General features: G+C 40.8%; 1 protein-coding gene across 1 annotated transcript; it reads right to left on the bottom strand.

Moving 5' to 3' along the window:
• Positions 1-11689: 11689 nt before the first annotated feature.
• On the bottom strand, positions 11690-12726 carry TAAR5 (trace amine associated receptor 5). The gene has a single exon (XM_008691087.1). The coding sequence runs from the start codon at positions 12701-12703 to the stop codon at positions 11690-11692; it is 1014 nt and encodes a 337-aa protein (XP_008689309.1). The 5' UTR covers positions 12704-12726.
• Positions 12727-19465: the final 6739 nt, after the last annotated feature.

Genomic DNA, 19465 nt, shown 5'->3' on the forward strand with positions numbered 1-19465 from the left:
AAGATGTCTAAGAAAATTATCACAGAGGATCTCTATTATATTTTTCAATATTCCATTTTTATTATGAATCTTAAAGGATTTCTATAGCAAAATTAAAATTATATCATACAAGATTACTAAGGGGTTGATTTTAATTAACAAATAGCTGCCTCCTTTAATTTGATAAAATTTCCTTTTAGTCATAAACACCTTTATTTTTTACCTTTAGCATTTCTCTTCACAACAGCCACTGATATGGGATGTAACTGTGGGGTTGAAGGATCACTTCTTATCTTATCTCTATGTTGTCTGACCTGCATTGCTGACTAAGACACGCAGTCCTTCCAGATAAACAAATTCCATCAATGGGAAAATCCCTAGCCTTTAATTCCCCCATGAGCCCCATGTCATGGGGTGCGATAAACTTCAGTCAATGTGGGGTTCCCAGTCTCCTCTCCCAGGGTTGCATCTAAATTCCAGGGGGCTATATAGTCTGCCTCGCTTCCACGGGAATAGGCTGGGATTGTCTTTGCGGGTATCTTCTACGATAAATGGCCACCTATCTCATCATGGAAAAGAGGATGTTCACATGACCCTAACCTCTGAATGGCATGCTTACCAATCCCCCCTCTAGACCACGCACCTGGCAGTCTCTCACAGGTGCTCCAGCCCCTCCCCGTGGGGCTCAGTGGGGGGCATGCTGCTTTGCCTTCTTCAGGTTTCACAGCCAGTGTACCCTCCTTAGTCTCTCCTGTGTCTCCAGGAAAACGTTCCACTTTTTTTGAAATTAGGTTATTAACTGGGGGTCTTAGTTCTATGTTTCAAGCCCCTTCCTTTCCGGTGTCCTCAGCTAAGACTCAGAGATTTGAGTGAAGTCAGAGTTGTCTCTTATGTTCTCCCTAGTTTTCTGTCCCTCCTTCTGTCCCTCCCCTCCCCTTAGCCTCTGCTAATTACCCTGGGTCTGCCCAGGAAATTGGAAACATTCTCAAGTTCCCTTTCAAACTCTGTCTCCTCACAAATATTCAGAGGTTTCTGAAGCCAACATAACTTCAGAGCGTCTCCCTTACACCTTTACACCAATTTCCTTAGAATTTGGTCATAGCTCTTATCTTATGGCTTTGAATAGTCTATGGTGCAGAAATGCTTCCTCGAACATAGTAGAAATTCTAGAAAGATCCACAAGTATCTTTGGTGAGTCACAGGGCACAGATTCAGGTGCACAAAGCGTGTTACTTTATTGTTAAGGCAGCTGCCATTTCAACGGTAGCAAACAGCATTTGGACACCCGCTCTATCTAGGTGCTTTACAGGGAGTAAGTTCTTAAATAGTCACACACAGAAAACCGCCATGAAGTCTGCATGATGATTATTCCCATTTTACTGAAACACAGGAAGTAAATCACTTGCCCAGGGTTAACATGTAGTAAAGGATGAACTGGGGATGGGCATCCGAGCAATTATCTCCAGGTCTTGTGTCCTGCTCCTCTGTGCTCTGCCAACTATAAATGAACTTGATGTCTGAGCCACGCCCCTGACCTCCAGGCGATAGAAACTTCCTCTCCGTCTGTCTGGGTTTTCTCTGCCTTCCCTGCGAGTGAACCAGGCATCAACAGTGACTCTGTGGAGTGGAGATCTGGTCTGGGTGAACTTCCACCCTCAATGAGATGTCCTGCCTGGACTCTGGACTTTGGTCCAATGCTGTCACAGAGCAGTCACCCCTCGCACCTGGCCGTGAGTCTTCTTTAGCTCTGACTTTTTTATCAGCCAATTCCAGTGTGCTTCTCAGAAGAGTTTAGCTGTACTTGTGGCATCACGGGCCATGGAACATTTGGTGGAGTTTCGAGGACCTGTCATGACTCCATGGCACCCTTAGGGACTTGGGAATTTTTCCTGTCCCTGTTCTGTGCAGAGCAGTGAGGTGCTCGGGAAGGCTCTCAGGCTACGGGCTCAGACAAGCTATGCAGCCGTCTCTGCCCTGTGAGTTCTGCACGAGGAAAAGAGGGGTTTTCCTTGCACTTGGATCTTCGTTCCTTAAACTTACCTGACTCCAATAGATTCTTACGGCTCTGGTACCAAATTACCAGAGCCTTGATGGCTTAACACAACACAGATTTATTCCCTTAGAATTCTGGAGGCCAGAAGTATGGCATCAGTTTTCCTGAACCAAAATCAAGGTGCCTACATGGTCTCGCTCCCCCTGGAGGTCTAGGGGAGAATCCATCCTAGCCTCTCCCAGCTTCTGCGGGCTGCTGCTCTTCCTTGGCTTCTGGCCCCACGGCTCCAGTCTCTACCTGTGTGATCACACCTGCCTTCTCCTCTGTGTGCCATCTCCCCGTGCCTCTTTCTGATAAGGACACTTGGCACAGCATTTAGAGCCCATACAAATAATCCCAGAAAATTCCTTCGTCTCAAGATTCTTCATTGAATCACATTTGCAAAGACGTATTTTTCCAAAGAGGACTAACAGCGATAGGCTCCAAGTACTGGGATGCGGATCTCTTTCAAGGGGCCATTATTCAACCAATGACACTGGCGTTAATATTTGCTCCTTTTTCTCAGCCCAGACCAGAGAGAGGGAGAGAAAGAGTGCTCCTGCCTCAGAGATTCTTACTATTCTCTCACTTACTTTTGTCCTTTCCTACTCTTATCTGGAATACAGGGAAGTTTTGAAACTGCCCATAACTTCCTCAAATCTAGTGACTATTGGCTTTTTCTTTTCTGAATAGGGCCTGAGCTTTGGAGGCTCAAGTGTTTGGAAAAAAAGAAAATCCTTTTCTTCCTCATTTCATCTAAATCAATTAGAACACAATACATGTTCTAAAGATTTTTTTCAAGTTTATCTTTTCTAAACTTTTTTATTATATGGAAATTAAAAATTTATAGTAAGTCTACCAATATTTTCCATGAGAAACTATGAAAATATTCAATAGCTTCTTCTAAATTTTTATGGTTTTATTTTACACTCAGATCTGTCCCAGGGGAATATGTATATCTGGGCGCATGTGTTTTTGGGGAAGGATACAATTTTTTTTTCCCAAATAGATAGCTAAATGTCCAAACACAATTTTTCGAATATATCATCTTCCCCCATAAATATGTGACACTGTAAATTTGCATTATAATCAACAGCGATAGTATTTATACGTCATGAGAGGCAACTGTTCTCACTTCTTCACTTGAAGAAGTAAAGTGACATAGCACATGAAAGTAATCGTGTTGAAAAGATAGTTATTGTTATAAATACATCATTTTGTCATGATCAATTCCACAGTGGAGAAACGTCCGAAGGAGATTGTCCCCTAAACATCAAACCTTAGGCTTGTGGCAGATCTGAATTTAACATCTGATTCCCTGGCTGTTGGAGGAGCGTTGGTGAACAGGAGGAACTAATCTCCTTGCAAGAGCATGAAGCAGAGGGTCTGAGGAGATTGAAGAAAATAATGCCAGCAAAAGGAGATGTTGGAATGAAAGTGAGGAAAACAAGAATCTAGGGGAAGACCAACAGCATGTGTCATTAACAGGGACTAGGAAGAAGACAATGAGCTTTGAAAGTCACAGAAAGGTGAGCATGAAAGTGAAAACACCAAGGAATTCCCCTCAGAAGACGGGAAAGTGGGTGAGTGACAAAGCAGAGACGTGGGCAGAATCAGCAGTAGGAATGGGACCTTGTTTCACCACATCAGTAAATGTCTGTAGCAGATGCTTGGAGAAGCTCGCTCTAAGCAATGTTCGATTGAATCTGAGGAATGCCTTTTTTAAATTTGATATATTCCTACACCATATTCCATGTCATACTACATGGGAAATTCCTAATATCTCACAAATACTTCCGTTTTGAGTTTAGGCTTATCCTGAAAACACATTTATGTTGATAAACAGCCCTTTAGTTCTTAAGTAGTTATGTTGTTTGAATTCTCTCCAAAAGAGAGAGGGTAAAATAAAGGAAAGATTTTACAACCAAATGTTAAAATCCAGTCCAATAAGCTCGAATGTGTATTCTTACATATTTAATATAATTGTTGATGCATTTGGGCTGAAATCAACTATCTTAGTACTTTTTCATTCTTTTTTTTTTTTTTAAGATTTTATTTATTTATTTGACAGAGAGAGAGACAGCCAGTGGGAGAGGGAACACACGCAGGGGGAGTGGGAGAGGAAGAAGCAGGCTCCCAGCAGAGCAGGGAGCCTGATGTGGGGCTCGATCCCAGGACCCTGGGATTGAGCCCTGGGCAGATGCTTAACGACTGAGCCACCCAGTCTCCCCTATTTTTTCATTCTTTACATTTGTTCTTTGACCTCTCTTGACTAATTTTAGATTTTTTTTATTATCCACTTTTTCTCCCAGGAAATTATAAATTGGACTTAATTGCATTATTCTGTTGGAATCCTAGAGTTTTAATATGTATCCCTCATTAATTAAATTCTCTAATAAATTAATAATTTTACCAATTCAAAGCAACGCAAGAGTTTGCCTGAAATTGTGATTATATACTCCATTTACCTTTGCCAGATTTTTGATACCGCTGTCACTTATTTTAATTCTGCCATAATTTAAGTCAAAAAGATGTTCATTTTTACATTCAGCCTTCCGTTTATTTTCCCGGTACTGACTTCGTGCACACGTCATTACTTCCTGCACTACAGTGTTTCCTCTGGGATTCGATTTTTCTGTCTTGGAAACGCCCTTAAGGTTTTCTTTTTGTGTGGATATGCTGGAAATGAAGATTTTCAGTTTTTGTCCACCTAAAAATATTTGCATTTCACATTTCAATTTTGAACGGTATTTTTGCTGACTTCAGAATTCAAGGTTGTCAGTTATTTGTTTTAAAGGCATTGGTGATAATGATATTGAATTTTATCCAAGCGTGTTTGGGGTAAATTTACCAAGGAGACAGACTTAAAATGTATCTAGTAGGTGGAGGAGAGAGATTTATGGTAAAAACAGGATATCCAGGCAGAGAGGGCAATAAGCGCCAAGGCGTGGAGATGGGGAGAACGAGGTGTCAGCAGGGATCAGGAGGGTCCAGGGGCTGTGGGACAGGTGCCGCGTGGGGAGCAGCATGAGATACGGGAGAAATGGACAAGGGTTAAGATGATTTTGCAAGCGGTATGGATTTATGCAGAGGCAGTGTGTGGAAGGGGAGGGGACATAATATATACATGGTGACAGGCACAAATCTTAGCTACCACTTACTCAGGCGTGCTACAATGCAATGTATTTTTCTGCAATACACTTCCATCTTGCTTAGAGGCTCATATCCCTCCAGGAACAAGACATCGATGCAGTAAATTTAGGGATTCTGCTCCTTTCTCCCCAGGGTGGCATCCAAGCTCCAGGGGCCTCCACATTGGAGGTCTGTCTATAAAGAATGTGTTTCCCTGCTTCTAAGAGGCAGACTCCACAGCATCTTCCTCCCTGAAGAGAAGTGTTCCTTCCGGCCCTGCTGAGAAGTTGAGTCTCTCAAAACAAGTGCCTCAGCCAGGGCTTTCTGTGTGCCCTGGTTGGCGCTCATGTGCTCAACTCAGCCTTCTTTTTCTTGCTAGGAAAACACTAAATTCAAAAAAAAAAAAAAATTCCAGCCCCAGATTGGAGATGTTTAAAATCACCTTCTTTGGGGCGCCTGGGTGGCTCAGTCGTTAAGCGTCTGCCTTCGGCTCAGGGCGTGATCCTGGTGTTATGGGATCGAGCCCCACATCAGGCTCTTCTGCTGGGAGCCTGCTTCTTCCACTCCCACTCCCCCTGCTTGTGTTCCCTCTCTCGCTGGCTGTCTCTATCTCTGTCAAATAAATAAATAAAATCTTTAAAAAAAAAAATCACCTTCCTTGCTTCTCCTCTTTCTAAGTCCTCTCCTGGCAGTCAACATTAGTCTAAAAGCCCATTTTGTTTTTGCTTTTTTTTTTTTCCTGCTGATCGCCCTGTATCTGCCCATTTATTTATTTATTTTAAAGATTTTATTTATTTATTTGACAAAGAGAGCGCACATGAACAGGGGAGCAGCAGGCAGAGGGAGAGGGAGAAGCAGGCTTCCCACTGAGTAGGACCCTGAGCTGAAGGCAGATGCTTAACCGACTAAGCCACCCAGGTGCCCCCGTTTAATGCTGCCCCATTTAATGAAAAATATTATGTAGAACTCTTCTGAACGCATTCCATCACAGTCCTCTAGTATTTCCTTCTGGGACTCTGTTTGAACTCTTTAATCAATACTCTTACAGGGTCACGGTCATGACTCTAAATACCGTGTTGTTTTTTAATACTTTCCTATAATGTTGTTCATCAATCTCAAATCGTCCTCAAAGTATGTCACATTTTCTACTTGTTGGTAGCCAGTGCAGATAAATAGTTATTCTTACCAGGACAGAAAAAGCTGCACTCTTTTGTGTTTTTGTAACAGAAACTCAGTAAGGTGGCCAAGTCAGGATTGAGAATAGGGGAAAATTTAAGTCTATACCCAAAGAAATCTTTGGCCCTAAATCCATAATGGCTAAGCTAATTTAATGTAAAGAGTTGTTTAGTAGAATGACTTTCCTAAAAATCACTGCTGAAAATAATCTTCCAAGTTCACATCTTACACTATAGGGATTCCAGCTAGGGATTTTCCCATTGATGCAATTTGTTTATCTGGACGGACTGCATGTCTTAGTCAGCAATGCAGGTCAGACAACATAGAGATAAGATAAGAAGTGATCCTTCAACCCCACAGTTACATCCCATATTGGTGGCTGTTACGAAGAGAAATGCTAAAGGTAAAAAATAAAGGTGTTTATGACTAAAGGAAATTTTATCAAAATAAAGGAGGCAGCTATTTGTTAATTGAAATCAACTGCTCAGTAATCTTGTATGATATAATTTTAATTTTGCTATAGAAATCGTTTAAGATTTATAATAAAAATGGAAAATTGAAAAATATAATAGAGATCCTCTGTGAGTGGTTGGGTTTTCGAGGACAGTTCAGCCACCATGAATTTGATCCCTGAGCAAAGGTAAGCAATTGGACTGGGGAAGTTAAAGAAATCTTTACAACTTCCGAATGAAATAAGTTTTAAAAATCAAATAGGATTATTCATGAGGAGAAAACAAATTACTTTTCAAATTTAATAGGGTGGATCAGTGTTTTTCCAGTCATGTTAAGATGTGCACTTCCTTGTCACTTCTTCGAAAGCACGCAATTTCTTAATAAATGTTAAATTTTTATTTGCTAACTACTTCAGAGCTCAGCATATTCCATTTTCTAAAAATACTTTCTTCCTTCATTTCTTTTAATTCACTGACTCTTCCTTTATTCTGGTATGCCACCTGAAAACATCTTTGTTCTTTGATCCCCTTTCTTTGTCTTACAAAGTTCTTCACCCTCTCAAAACCTGTCAAAAATTTCACCCGTGAATTGCGTTCCTGAGGTTCTTGTTTTCTTTTGCTTTGCTTAATTTCCCAAGGGAGCCTTTTGGGGAGCAGTTAAATGTATTGTGCCTAATGTCTGAGGAGAGAGATCTCAAATATTTATCTATAAATTGCGTGTAGAGTAACAGAGACACCTCATCTGATTGGGAATGCAGAGAGATGTCTTGGGGGTTGGGGGACATCTGCAAACATAGACACCAACCTGAACGGGCTGTTGTGATTGCCAGACAAATTACTCTCATGTAATTATTTCCTCCCCCACTGCAGAAAGCAGAAGGCATTGTACTTCCCCAAATGATGCTAGGACGATTATTTGTCTGCTCTTCTTGCCACTGCTACTACTCAAAACTGTGTAAATGGTTGGTATGGAGAGCACTCCCTGCTATGCTGTTCTGCTCAAACACATTGAATATTACTTTTTCATGGGGGGGGGGGAGATTTTCTTCTGCAAACAGTCTCTAGTTCTTTCTTTTTCTGTAACAAAACTTAATTTCAACAGAGAATTTACTAGTTTTAGGAGATAAGTGGAATATACATCAATAAAAACATTCCCGTATTCATCTTTTTTTTTTCACTTCTGGAACATGAACCCCATGCCCACAGTGTACTGAATCCGTGCTGGCTTACGCAGAAACAGGTAATAGGATCCGACCTTTCTCTTGAAGCATCTGTAAGTGGCAAGAAGCAGTGTTGCCAGAGTCACAGCGCGATTTGAAAAGGACAAACACGGGCTCAGTTCGATTAAGACCACCGTCAACACTGACAGTCATGTCGATAATAGAGCGGCCTTGTCATCATGTGGTGAGAATGGCATGTTATTTCTACGGTCTTTTCCCCCCAAAACCTATAACCCCAGTGTAATCAGGAGAAAAACATCAGACAAACCCTCATTGAGGACTATCCTACAAAATATCTGACCAGGGCTCCTCAGAACCATCAAGGTCATCCGAAACAAGGGGAGCAAAAGAAACCGTCAGGGTCTAGAGGAGCCTAAGGGAACATAGCAACTAAAGCAACGTAGTGTCTTAGATGGGAAGCTGGGACAGAGGAAGGGCTGTAGGGAAACCTGAGAAGATCTGAATAGTGTATGGACTTTTTCTTGATACATTAATAATAATATATCAATGCTAGTTCATTAATTGTAAGAAATGCATGATACTCATCTAAAATGTTATTAATAGGGGCGCCTGGGTAGCGCAGTCGTTAAGCCTCTGCCTTCGGCTCAGGGCGTGATCCCAGTGTTCTGGGATCGAGCCCCACATCAGGCTCCTCCGCTGGGAACCTGCTTCTTCCTCTCCCACTCCCCCTGCTTGTGTTCCCTCTCTCGCTGGCTGTCTCTCTGTCGCATAAATAAATAAAAATCTTTAAAAAAAAATAATAAATAAAATGTTATTAATAAGAGAAATGGGATAGAGTGTATAGGAACTCTCTGCACTACTTTTCCTGTAAATTTAAAACTATTCTAAAACAAAAAGTTTATTTTTAGAAATGTAGGGTATACAATTGTGTGAGGACAATGGGCATTAATCCTTATACTGACCCATTCACTGATCCATTTCACTAATATCTTTGAAGACTTAGTGTTCTGGATTCTGGGTTCAGTGTTTCAGGAATACAGAACAAAAACCTTAGAAGATCTTGTAGAAAAAACTGATATACTGGCAATTATGGCTTGGAATTCATAAAGGTTTAAACAATAAAAGATGTGTTTGAGGGGCGCCTGGGTGGCTCAGTTGGTTAAGTGTCTGCCCGCAGCTCAGGTCATGATCTCGGGGTCCTGGGATGGAGCCCCACGTCGGCCTCCCTGGTCAGCCGGGAGTCTGACTCCCCATTCCTGCTCTCTCTCTCTCTCACACTCTCTCACACAAATAAATAAATAAAAATCTTAACAAAAATAAGAAAGGAGAATTGGCATCTCACTGGAAGATCAGGGAGACATATTAAAGAAGCAGCATTTAAGCTGGGCCTTAAGAGATTAAAAAGTTTTTGCAGGAGGGAAAGGATGGAAAGGGTTTTTCAGGCTGAAGGAATAGCATGACCAAAGAAGCCGAGAAAGCGCACAGAGTGTTCAGGAAATACGGAGATAAAACAGCTAAACAACTTCCAAGGGAATAGTCACCCTTTTGACCTTCCCGAGGCTGGCATTCAAGCCCCTCCACTTTTCCCTCTCCCTACATCTCCCCAGGCATTTTCCATTTCAATGTGGAGACATTCTTACCTCTACCCCTCTGCTCAGGTTTTGACTCCTTTAATTCTCCTCTAAATCTCTGAGCCAACATTTCCCAAATGAGGTTTTATCAGACAGTCATCCTATAAAGTACTCCAGGGAAAAGAAGTTTCTGCGTGAACAATGTTTAGGAATTACAGCATGCTATATCCTGCTCTTGGACAATAACACGAGACACGACATATTAAAGACTCTGAGAAGTCCCGTTTCAACAAAAACCTGTCTAACATTGTTTAAGTACACATTTAAAAAGTTTATGTGGAGTTCCAGCTTGTGGCATATCTGAGCCTTCTTCTAGGATATACAGTGCCATGCTCAGTAGGTTGGGAAGAGGTGTGGATTTATTTCTAGGCAGAGGAAGCTATGTTTTTTAAAGTAATGACTGATATATACTTTGCAGATTATATTTATTCCTATATCTAAGGCACTGTGTTCCATAATGTCTCAAGATTATATATATTAGGATGGATTTTAATTTACAATTTTTTTCATTAAACTATGTGATAATACTTGAGTTAATTAGAAAAGAAAGAATAATTACTTCCAAAGAAAAATGAGGCATTAAAAAATACATTGAAAAATATGTTTACAATAAATAATTTTTAATTAAGAAAAAAATAAAGTTAATAGAAGTTATCTTTCTAGCCAGAAAGAAAGAATTGGAGTGAAATAAATTCATTTCAGCTAACTTCAATGACAAACTAAAACATTACTTCTGTACTTATGGAGATTGGTCTATGTTCGTATCTATGTTACATCTATCTATATATTTGTCCTTCAGAGACCTCCAATTAATTTACAAATAAGTTTTCCAAATAAGCGATTTTTAATTTGAAAAATATTCAGTAAGAAATGTGGGAGCTGGGGCGCCTGGGTGGCACAGCGGTTAAGCATCTGCCTTCGGCTCAGGGCGTGATCCCGGCATTATGGGATTGAGCCCCACATCAGGCTCCTCTGCTATGAGCCTGCTTCTTCCTCTCCCACTCCCCCTGCTTGTGTTCCCTCTCTCGCTGGCTGTCTCTATTTCTGTCGAATAAATAAATAAAATCTTTAAAAAAAAAAAAAGAAAAAAAAAGAAATGTGGGAGTTACTAGAGAGCTGTTAGAAAAGATTTAGGAAGAAGACAGAAGCAAAATGTACATAAAAGATGTCAGTACCTTTACTAGTACTAGCTTGTAAGAAACACTTGGTTCAATGGTGAGCAAGCATGTGGCATATGTACTTGTTTTACCAAAGAAAATTATGTACTTGTGTCCCTGGAAAGATAGTAGGTCTAACTTTTGTGATTTTTTTTTTTAAAGGAAGAAATATTACAATAGCAAGATGTGGATCATTATCACTTTACAAAATATTTCACTATTTCCAAGTTTCAATTATTAAAGGAAAGGGAGGAGATATTCCTTTAATAATATAATACATTTATTCAGTAATCATTGAAATGGATGAATCCAGCTTACAATCCTGTTTAGTGGTAGGGTTCCAAGAAGACAGGGATTCTAAAGGGAACATTTTGAAAAAGAAACAGTCCAAACACTTGACTATAATTATGAAAGTAATGTGAAATTAAGATTCAAACAATATTTCCAAAAGTTAAATCAAACAATGTTTGAGCTTCAGGAGACCTTAGAGGACAAACAGTATGAAACCCTGATTTTCTAGCTGAAACTCTGTGGGATAGGAAGGACTGCAAAGATTGCCAAAATAGTCTCACCTAGCACTGCCAGGTGGCAGAACCAGGATGAGAATTCAGAAATCCCAACCTCGTGCTCTTTTCCCTCCACCTCTGTATCTCCCCTGTCTCAAGGAAGTAATAAACAACGAGCCCAATATTTTCACAGAATTTCAACTTATCCAACAAATATTTAGTTGACTTCATTCTCTCCTTTTCCTACGTTCTACTACAGAAACATTGAATAAAGAGAGGGCTGTATTTCTTTCTGAATTAAGAAGTTGGTTTTTTTCCACCACTTAAACCATGGTGCCCTAAAAAGCATGCCCACAAACTCATGACGCCACACAGCCCACTGCCACAGCACCACTTATTCCTCCTGCAAGGACACACCCCTTGCCTGCATTCAGTTGAAAAAGTCATTCTTGGTACAAATCAATAGTGCGTGTCCGAGATGAGAAGATCTCCTGACTCAGGCAGAGTTTCAGTGCCTTTCTGAACCATCGGTAGGAAAAGACGTAGATGATAGGGTTGCAGGCTGAGTTGAAGTAAGCAAACCAGATAAAAATGTCGAAGACCAGTGGTGGCGTGATGAAGTTCAGGAGGCTGTCAACCAGCGTGTCCACAGTGAAGGGAAGCCAGCACAGCAGGTAAATGCCCACCGCGATGCCCAGGGTCTTGGCTGCTTTTCTTTCACGTTTGGCAGCCCCGGCCAGGTTTTTGCTCAAGGTGTTGATCTGCTGAGCCTGCCTTGTGGCAACCACAAAAATCTTGACATACAAGCTGATCATGATGAGGCAGGGGAAGAAGAACATAGGAAAGTTGAGCCAGCCCCAAAACTTATTGAACAGCAGCTGGCAACTGCCCACGCAAGGCATCTCTTCCAGCCACTGACGGAGCCCATTCTCCACCACATCTGTGTAGAGGAAGAAGGCAGTGTAAGCCGCCGGAATCCCCCACCCTGCCAGGATGTACCTGAAGGCCACCCTGACCGTGAACTTGGAGGCATAGATCAGGGGCTCGCAGATGGCACAGTGGCGGTCAATGGAAATGAAACAGAGATGGAAAATGGAGGTGAGGCAGAAGAGGGTGTCCAGGTAAGTATGCAGGCAACAGAGGAAGTCTCCAAAGTACCAGCAGCTCTCCACTGAGCGAACGGTGCTCAGGGGCAGCACTAGCAGACCCAGAAACATGTCAGCCAGCGCCAGGGAAAGTAACAAGAAGTTGGTGGGGGTGTGAAGCACTTTGAAGTAAGACACAGCAAACACCACAAACAAATTTCCTAGGACCGTAGTCAGCATGCCCACTGCACAAGCCAGGTAGATGGCCAACTGAATGTGCAGCGGATGGACTGTCCTGGGGCAAGACCCATTCATCTGGTAGCACAATACTGTGGGGTGTTCTTCAGCACCTTGGTTGAGGACAGTGCTCATTTATGGTTTCTACTCTTCCTCTCTCTCTGGGAACTGGCCACCTGTCTCACCCCCCCCCCCAAAAAAAAAGAGAGAGAGAGAGAGAGAGGAGAAATTGAAGGGCAGTTTGGAACCTGGTACAATTTCCTTGGGTACTGACTCAAATGTGCTCCAAAAATCAAAGCAGCATGGGATTTAGGTCTCGTAAGAGTCACTTCTCTGCTAGATCTGTTTTGTCTGACTGGGCACTTTTGAAATTAGCGTAGACTATATCTTTAAGGAAAAGAGGAATGTAAGCTAAATGTTTCCACAAAGACAAAGCAGGCTATGTCAAAGTAGTAGAGGGGGTCTCTACCATTTTTGATAAGTTCACCTACTGTCAAATGTAAAGTGAGATTTCAAGTTACGAGTCTGAACCAAGGCAAGAATTCATCCTTTGTAACAAATCATTACTTGGGGGAAGGAGTAACTTCAGGCTCCTCCCTTCAAGAATTGAATAAATTGACAGTAAAATCAACAGCTTAAGCTCTTTAATGACCTGTCAACTCTTCCCAAGAAAATAATTCAAAATACAAATAATTAAAAGAGTAGAGAATGACCCGATTTCAGTTTTGCCTGTTGCACAATTTCTAAAGAGAACACAGATTGTTTATACATCTCCAAAGAGCTATCTGATCTGAAATAATATTTTATCTATCTTAACATTAGCCTGTGAAATTTTAAACAAGTTCTAATAAACTGAATTCACATTTCTAAGCTACTTACATAGGTAGGAATCAGAATCAGTTCGTCAGAAGAAGCCCTTCTTGTAGCAGGTGAACGTAGTATGTGCAATTCTCTCCCATCAGCACAGGTGACAGATGTGCAATCAGACAATGATTTTATACTCCAAATACAAACTAGCCCCCAGTGTGGTGGGTCATGCAAATGAGGGCTAGAGGAGCACCAAGGGACCTAGTTTGCACTCTTCACAAGTCTCGGTAGTTTGAGGCTCCGACTCGGGACAGGATCGTTCATCCTGCCAATTAATTACAGATGAAAATTGAAGACACTGGTTTTATATGTTCTTTAGTTTTATTTTTAGTGAGTTTCGTATATCCCTTCTGCTTTAGGATTACTCGTGTACATTTCTTTCAACAAAATAGTTGAGAATTGATCATAAGCCCTTTGGTTTGTGACCCCCCCACACCGGATTCATCACGATTTTTTTTTTTTAGCTCTATGCTTTGTGTCACTTAAAGAAATCACAATAAATGAAACAGTGCCCTGAACACAGCAGAGTTATATTCTGGTTTTGTTACTGCCTATGTCATCACTTATCCTCCTCATCACTCTCTCTCCCTAATTGGTAAGAGCACCTACAATTAGACTTATATGTCCCAGCTTCACATGGATATTATCAAGGAAAATAATACATTCAATCATATTCTGCTCTCTCTGATTCTTGGTACCAAACCTCCAGAGGATGGAATGCCTCTTTAGGGCCTTGGAGAGATCATTGCACAATATAAGTCAAACTGGTGTTGCAAAAATGACATAATTCTAAAGGTGGCAAGAAATTGTATCTGCCAGTGGGGCCTTTCGTAGAAGGTGTAGAGATCAAAAAGAACAAAGGAAAAAAATGGGGAAAAAAATGAAGGAAGTTGGTAGGCATCTCCACCTTCTGTACAAAGCCTGGGCGAAACCCGGTAGTGACTGCTAGAAACTTGCCTTGTATCAAGTCCATGCGCGTGGAAATAGATTTTGGACCCAGAACGTGATAATCAGATCGGGAAAGATCCTACATTATCACAAACCATGACACCCTTCGGTTTATAAGTCATAGTCCATCTGCAATCAGCCAGGAAGTCCTATGGCTCGAAGTTGAATCTGACCAAGAGACTGTGAAAAATAGAGACAAATGTCTTATAAATAAAATAAGGCCTGAGGGAGGAAATTCTCAAAAAAAGTTGTGTGCTTTGTTTGTTTGTTAGGTATATTACATCAAACCTGCAATGCAATATGCAATCACGAATCTATCTGGAGATGCAGAATTTATAAAGACTGTTTCTAGTTGTGTGATTCTCTAGGTCAGAGATTACCTAACACGCTGTGCCCAGTTTTCTCATCTATTAACTGAATATAATTCAATACCTACACCAGTTTTGTCATGATGCTGAAAAGTGTTAAGAACAGTTCCTGTCACAGAGCAAGCGGAGTTGGACAGACAAGAGTGCGAGTGGATGTTAGTTCAGATCCTATGTCAACCCTCCCAGGTTAGGGCTCTCGTCCCTCTCTTCCACTCACTTTCAGAAATACATTCCAGTTACATAACAACTAGGAGCGAAAGTCATTGGAGTTTGGATCCTCTAGGTTTTCTTGCTTATCTCAGGTTTCACTGATGTTCCTTTTCCCCAGCTTTCCTTGAGGTGGCTGTATAATGTAGAAACAGGAAAGAGTAAGTGGGATATTTATAAGATAGTCAAAGTGTTGTTTAGATTTAGGATTTTAACAATTAGTCTTGCTTTTTAATAACACGAAAGCCACTAGCCTAGGCTGCAAGAGAGGAATATTAATGTTTTCCCCCCAAAGCCATGTCAGACTCCCTTGAAATAAACGATGAGTGTTGGTCCAGGAGAGAGAAGGCTACGAGGAGATATTCTAAAAAAGAAAAAAGCTAACCAATGATCCCCAAGGAACCCATAAATGCTCAGCGATATTTGGGACAGGCAGTTAGTAAATTTTTAAGAATTGCCTTTGTTGGAATTTGCAGTCTGAAACAGCAATCACCACTGATGACTAAGGTCTGAGGAAGTGAGGGCTTTATTCATTTATTTTTTAACAGAAAGAATAGTAAAAAGCAATTCCCTTGAAGATACAAATAGAGAAGCAATTTCAGAACTTGTTTAAGGAGTGTAAGTTTTCCAGTTTTTAGTAGTCCCTCTGCAATCGAAAGATCAATTAAATGCATACAAAAGGGAAAACCTAGGTTAGCAGTAGACGAGGTGAAAAGCACAGGCTTTACCAAGAGATAGACCTTGTTTTGAATCTTATAATATCGGGAAAATTACACAATCTCTTAAAGGAACAGGGGTTCAAGCTAGAGGTTATAAGGAGTGTTAAGATTAGATATTTCAGTGGTTGGAAGTGGATCTCTTGTTCAATCTGATAACATATTTCTTTGACCTAAAATGCAGACAGTCTCCCCTACACCCCAAGCTGGGCAAAATTTTCCTCCTTTATATCCCCATAGCTTATTGTGCCTGGCTCTATCGTAGGACATATTACTATGTTGTGTAATTGAGTGGCTATGTCTCTCCTGTTAGACAATAAGCCCCTTGGAGCCAGGATTTCAATTTTATTCATCTCTGAACCACAAACACTCGGAGTAGCACTTGGCGCATAGTAGATGCTCAGTAAATGTTTAACGAACTGAGTGGCCTTCAATACAGACAGCCAAGTGTCCATGGCAGCCACCATCCTCCTGAGAAAATGGCTGCTCTATTCAACCAAGATACATTCTGGAAAGAAGAGCACTGGGTTTGGAACAATAATGGAATGATTCACTTTTGCTTGGACTAACCACCTCCCACTTGGGAAAAGCATGTGGTGCTGTTTTGAGAAATAATTGAGCTGATGTTCACGGGCATCCTTCACAAATAACATAGTTCTTTGTGAAGGTAAGGAATGATTATGACTGCAGCCAAAGCTTCCACTTGTTCTCTCATTTCTCTATTTAGCTATCTTTTAGTGGGCAAAAGAAAATGCTGGCCTACAAAAAGGACCACCCTATGGCCTCAGATCCCAGTTCCTTGATATTAAGTCACATTTTATGCTATTCTGAGGATCAAATGACAAAATGAGTATGTACTGAGTGAATGGCTGCACTTCCTGTTCAGTCCCCTGGCTCCAGCAGTTCGAAGAGCCTTGTTGAATCCCTAAAGAGGAAGGAAGACTCATCAGGGAAAGCAGGTGGTAAAACACTCCTGTTATCGTGCCGTGTTCTATCTGTTGCCTCCTCAGATCCAGGAAGGAGGTCTATCTCAGCCTAGAGCCTGAGGAACTTCTCCTGCCTCTCTGATTCTTCAAAAGGAAGGAGGACCTGAGCCTCTGGCATGTTGCCTTCAGGATTAGGGGCAGAGGACATCTCCCAAAGGATTAAATTCCTACAATCATTAACGAAAAAACCAATACTCTACTAAGCATCTCAAAACCTAATTCTGATTTCAAATCCTGTCCTTCGATAAAAATAATAATTTGCCGAAACATCTCAAGACCTAAATATGTTATATTCAAATTATCAAATTACAAGTACGGTCCTCAGGAGCCTTTTTTTTTTAAAATTTATCTATTTATTTGAGAGAGAGTGAGAAAGAGAGCACACAAGCAGAAAGAAGGGCAGAGAGAGAGGGAGAAGCAGACTCACTGAGCAGGGAGCCCAATGTGGGGCTTGATCCCAGGACCCAGGGACCATGGCTAGAAGCCAAAGGCAGACACCCAACCCACTGAGCTACCCAGGCGCCCCATAGGAGGTTCTATATTCAACAGAACACAGAGATCCAGAGAGTATTGGGAATTCTCAACCTAATAGAGATGTTATTAAATGTGTCTTGGAATAATGAGTCATTTCCAATAGATAGTCTACAGTGAGGATAGAGTCAAAAAAAGTAAAAAGGTTCACAACAGCATTTGGGATTTAAATATACATACACACACACACACACACACACACACACACACACACACACGTATATGAACATTAGAAACCTCAAGGATTCAGATGTCCTGCCTGGATGTATGATGTCACTTGGCCAGATCATAGAATGGAAGGGGTTTGGTTAACCAAATATTCTGATATTACTGTAAGAATTACTGTAATAAAATGCACTTAACATTAAAACCTCTGCTAATGATAACAAGTTTTCTCTTTGCAACCTACCAGTGTCTGAAAGTTATCATTCTGAAGAGCAACCTTACTTCCTGCAAAAGTAGGCGAGGGTTATAAATAAATTGCATCAGCCACATATAAACAATTCTAAGTTTGCAGATATATCCTATTGAGCTGGAAGACACTTCTACTGAATATCTCCATTTAAGAAATTTCCCAATCTGTCAATCTATGAGATAGTGAACAATATTTCTACATGACCAAATCCTTCTATAAAACACTTCCACTATTGAGTCATCAGGAAAGGGAAGGGAAGATCTGATTTCTATTCTCAGAAAGCTCATTCTATGAGTATGAAAGCTTCATTTTGAAGGTTCTCAGTCAGTAAGTCATTTTCCACAGTGCTTCTGTTGGCCCTGTACCCAAGTTCCCTAGTACAACATTGTACACATGTGACCAGAGAGAACAGGAATTAAATTCAGTTCAATTTCTTCTTTATAAATAGGCTCTTTCTTCCATCTTCTCTCCCAAGAGAGGGAGCCCCTACTTGTCTAACATTCTTTGCTTTATAATTGTTTATTTCTGTGAATTTGAGTAACTCCCATTCTCTTCAAAGTTTCTGTTTCAATTATCCAGTAAACATGTTTAGATATTTTTATGGGAAAGGAACCATACCAGACACTGTGGGATACAAAAATGGAAAATACAAAGACATAATGTCACACAAAGAAGCTTACAGTCTAGTGAGGAACCTGTGTACGTTCAACTCTGGTACAAAGCAGGAGTCAGAGAAAGAGGTTTGGGGTGGTGGGGTGTGCACAGAGGGAGGATGCCGGATGCGTTGAGTTTGAGATCTTGATGGAGCATTCAAAAAGATACTTCACTGGTAGTAAGAAATGAGGCACTCAAGTTTGGAAGAAATGATACAGCTGAAAATAAATATATTCGAGAGACATCTATCTAGACGCGAATGTTGAAGCTGTGAGCTTAGCTAAGGTTAAAGCAGGGTTTCTCAACCATGGAACTATTGAAGTTTGGGGCCAGATAATCCTTTATTGCGGGGGCTGCTCTGTGCATTGTAGACCATTTAGCACCATTCCTAACCTCTACCCTCTGGATGTCAGTAGCACTCCCTCCCTGGCTGTAAAAACCAAAAATGCCTTCAGACGTTGCCAAACGTCCACAGGGGGCAAATCTGTCCCTGGTTAAGAACCACCAGATTAGAGAGATGGTGTGAAGGATGAAAAGAAGATTGTAAAGGACAAAATAAGTTTATGGGGTAGAAAGAAGAAAAACACAGAAAAAGACAAGAAGAGATATTTGAGGCATTAAGTATTATCCTAAAGCTCCGGGGTAGGTCAGGAACTTCAGTTTGTGAATGAAGCTCAAGCTTGTGAATAATTAGTAGGTACACACAGACACTCAAAGAGGTGCAAATACCACCTACATGTATACACACACTCTCTCTCTCCATGCATATGTGTATGTATATACAATTATATATCAGGAAAAAGAAAGAATACATTCCCGAATTATTTCTTTATTCATTCTTCTTATTCAATAAGACAGTTCAATTTTATCAAAATATTACAAAGCTCACATCAATTCTTTCTGAAAGAGGTTTAAATCAGAACCGAAAAAAAAAAAAAAAAAGGTAGCTGTGCCTGTCTGCTTCCTTCTCCCCTTCCGCATCACTCACACGTTCAATAATCCAGGCTTCCATTGTTTGCAAGCTCTCTCCCCCACTCCTCTAAGATATAACAAGAATCTTAAGAAAGATGTAAATAAATTCAGCGTGGCTGTCAATGAGTGTGAAGACCAACTGTGTCTCCTCTTCGGATATTTACAAGAAAAAAAGAAGATCCTCATTTGATTTAAACCAAAGGAATGAAATTCTAAATCCCTAATTTTGTAAA

This window comes from Ursus maritimus, unplaced genomic scaffold (assembly GCF_017311325.1).
Source record: "Ursus maritimus isolate PB19 unplaced genomic scaffold, ASM1731132v1 scaffold_13, whole genome shotgun sequence".
NCBI classification, from domain to species: Eukaryota; Metazoa; Chordata; class Mammalia; order Carnivora; family Ursidae; genus Ursus; species Ursus maritimus.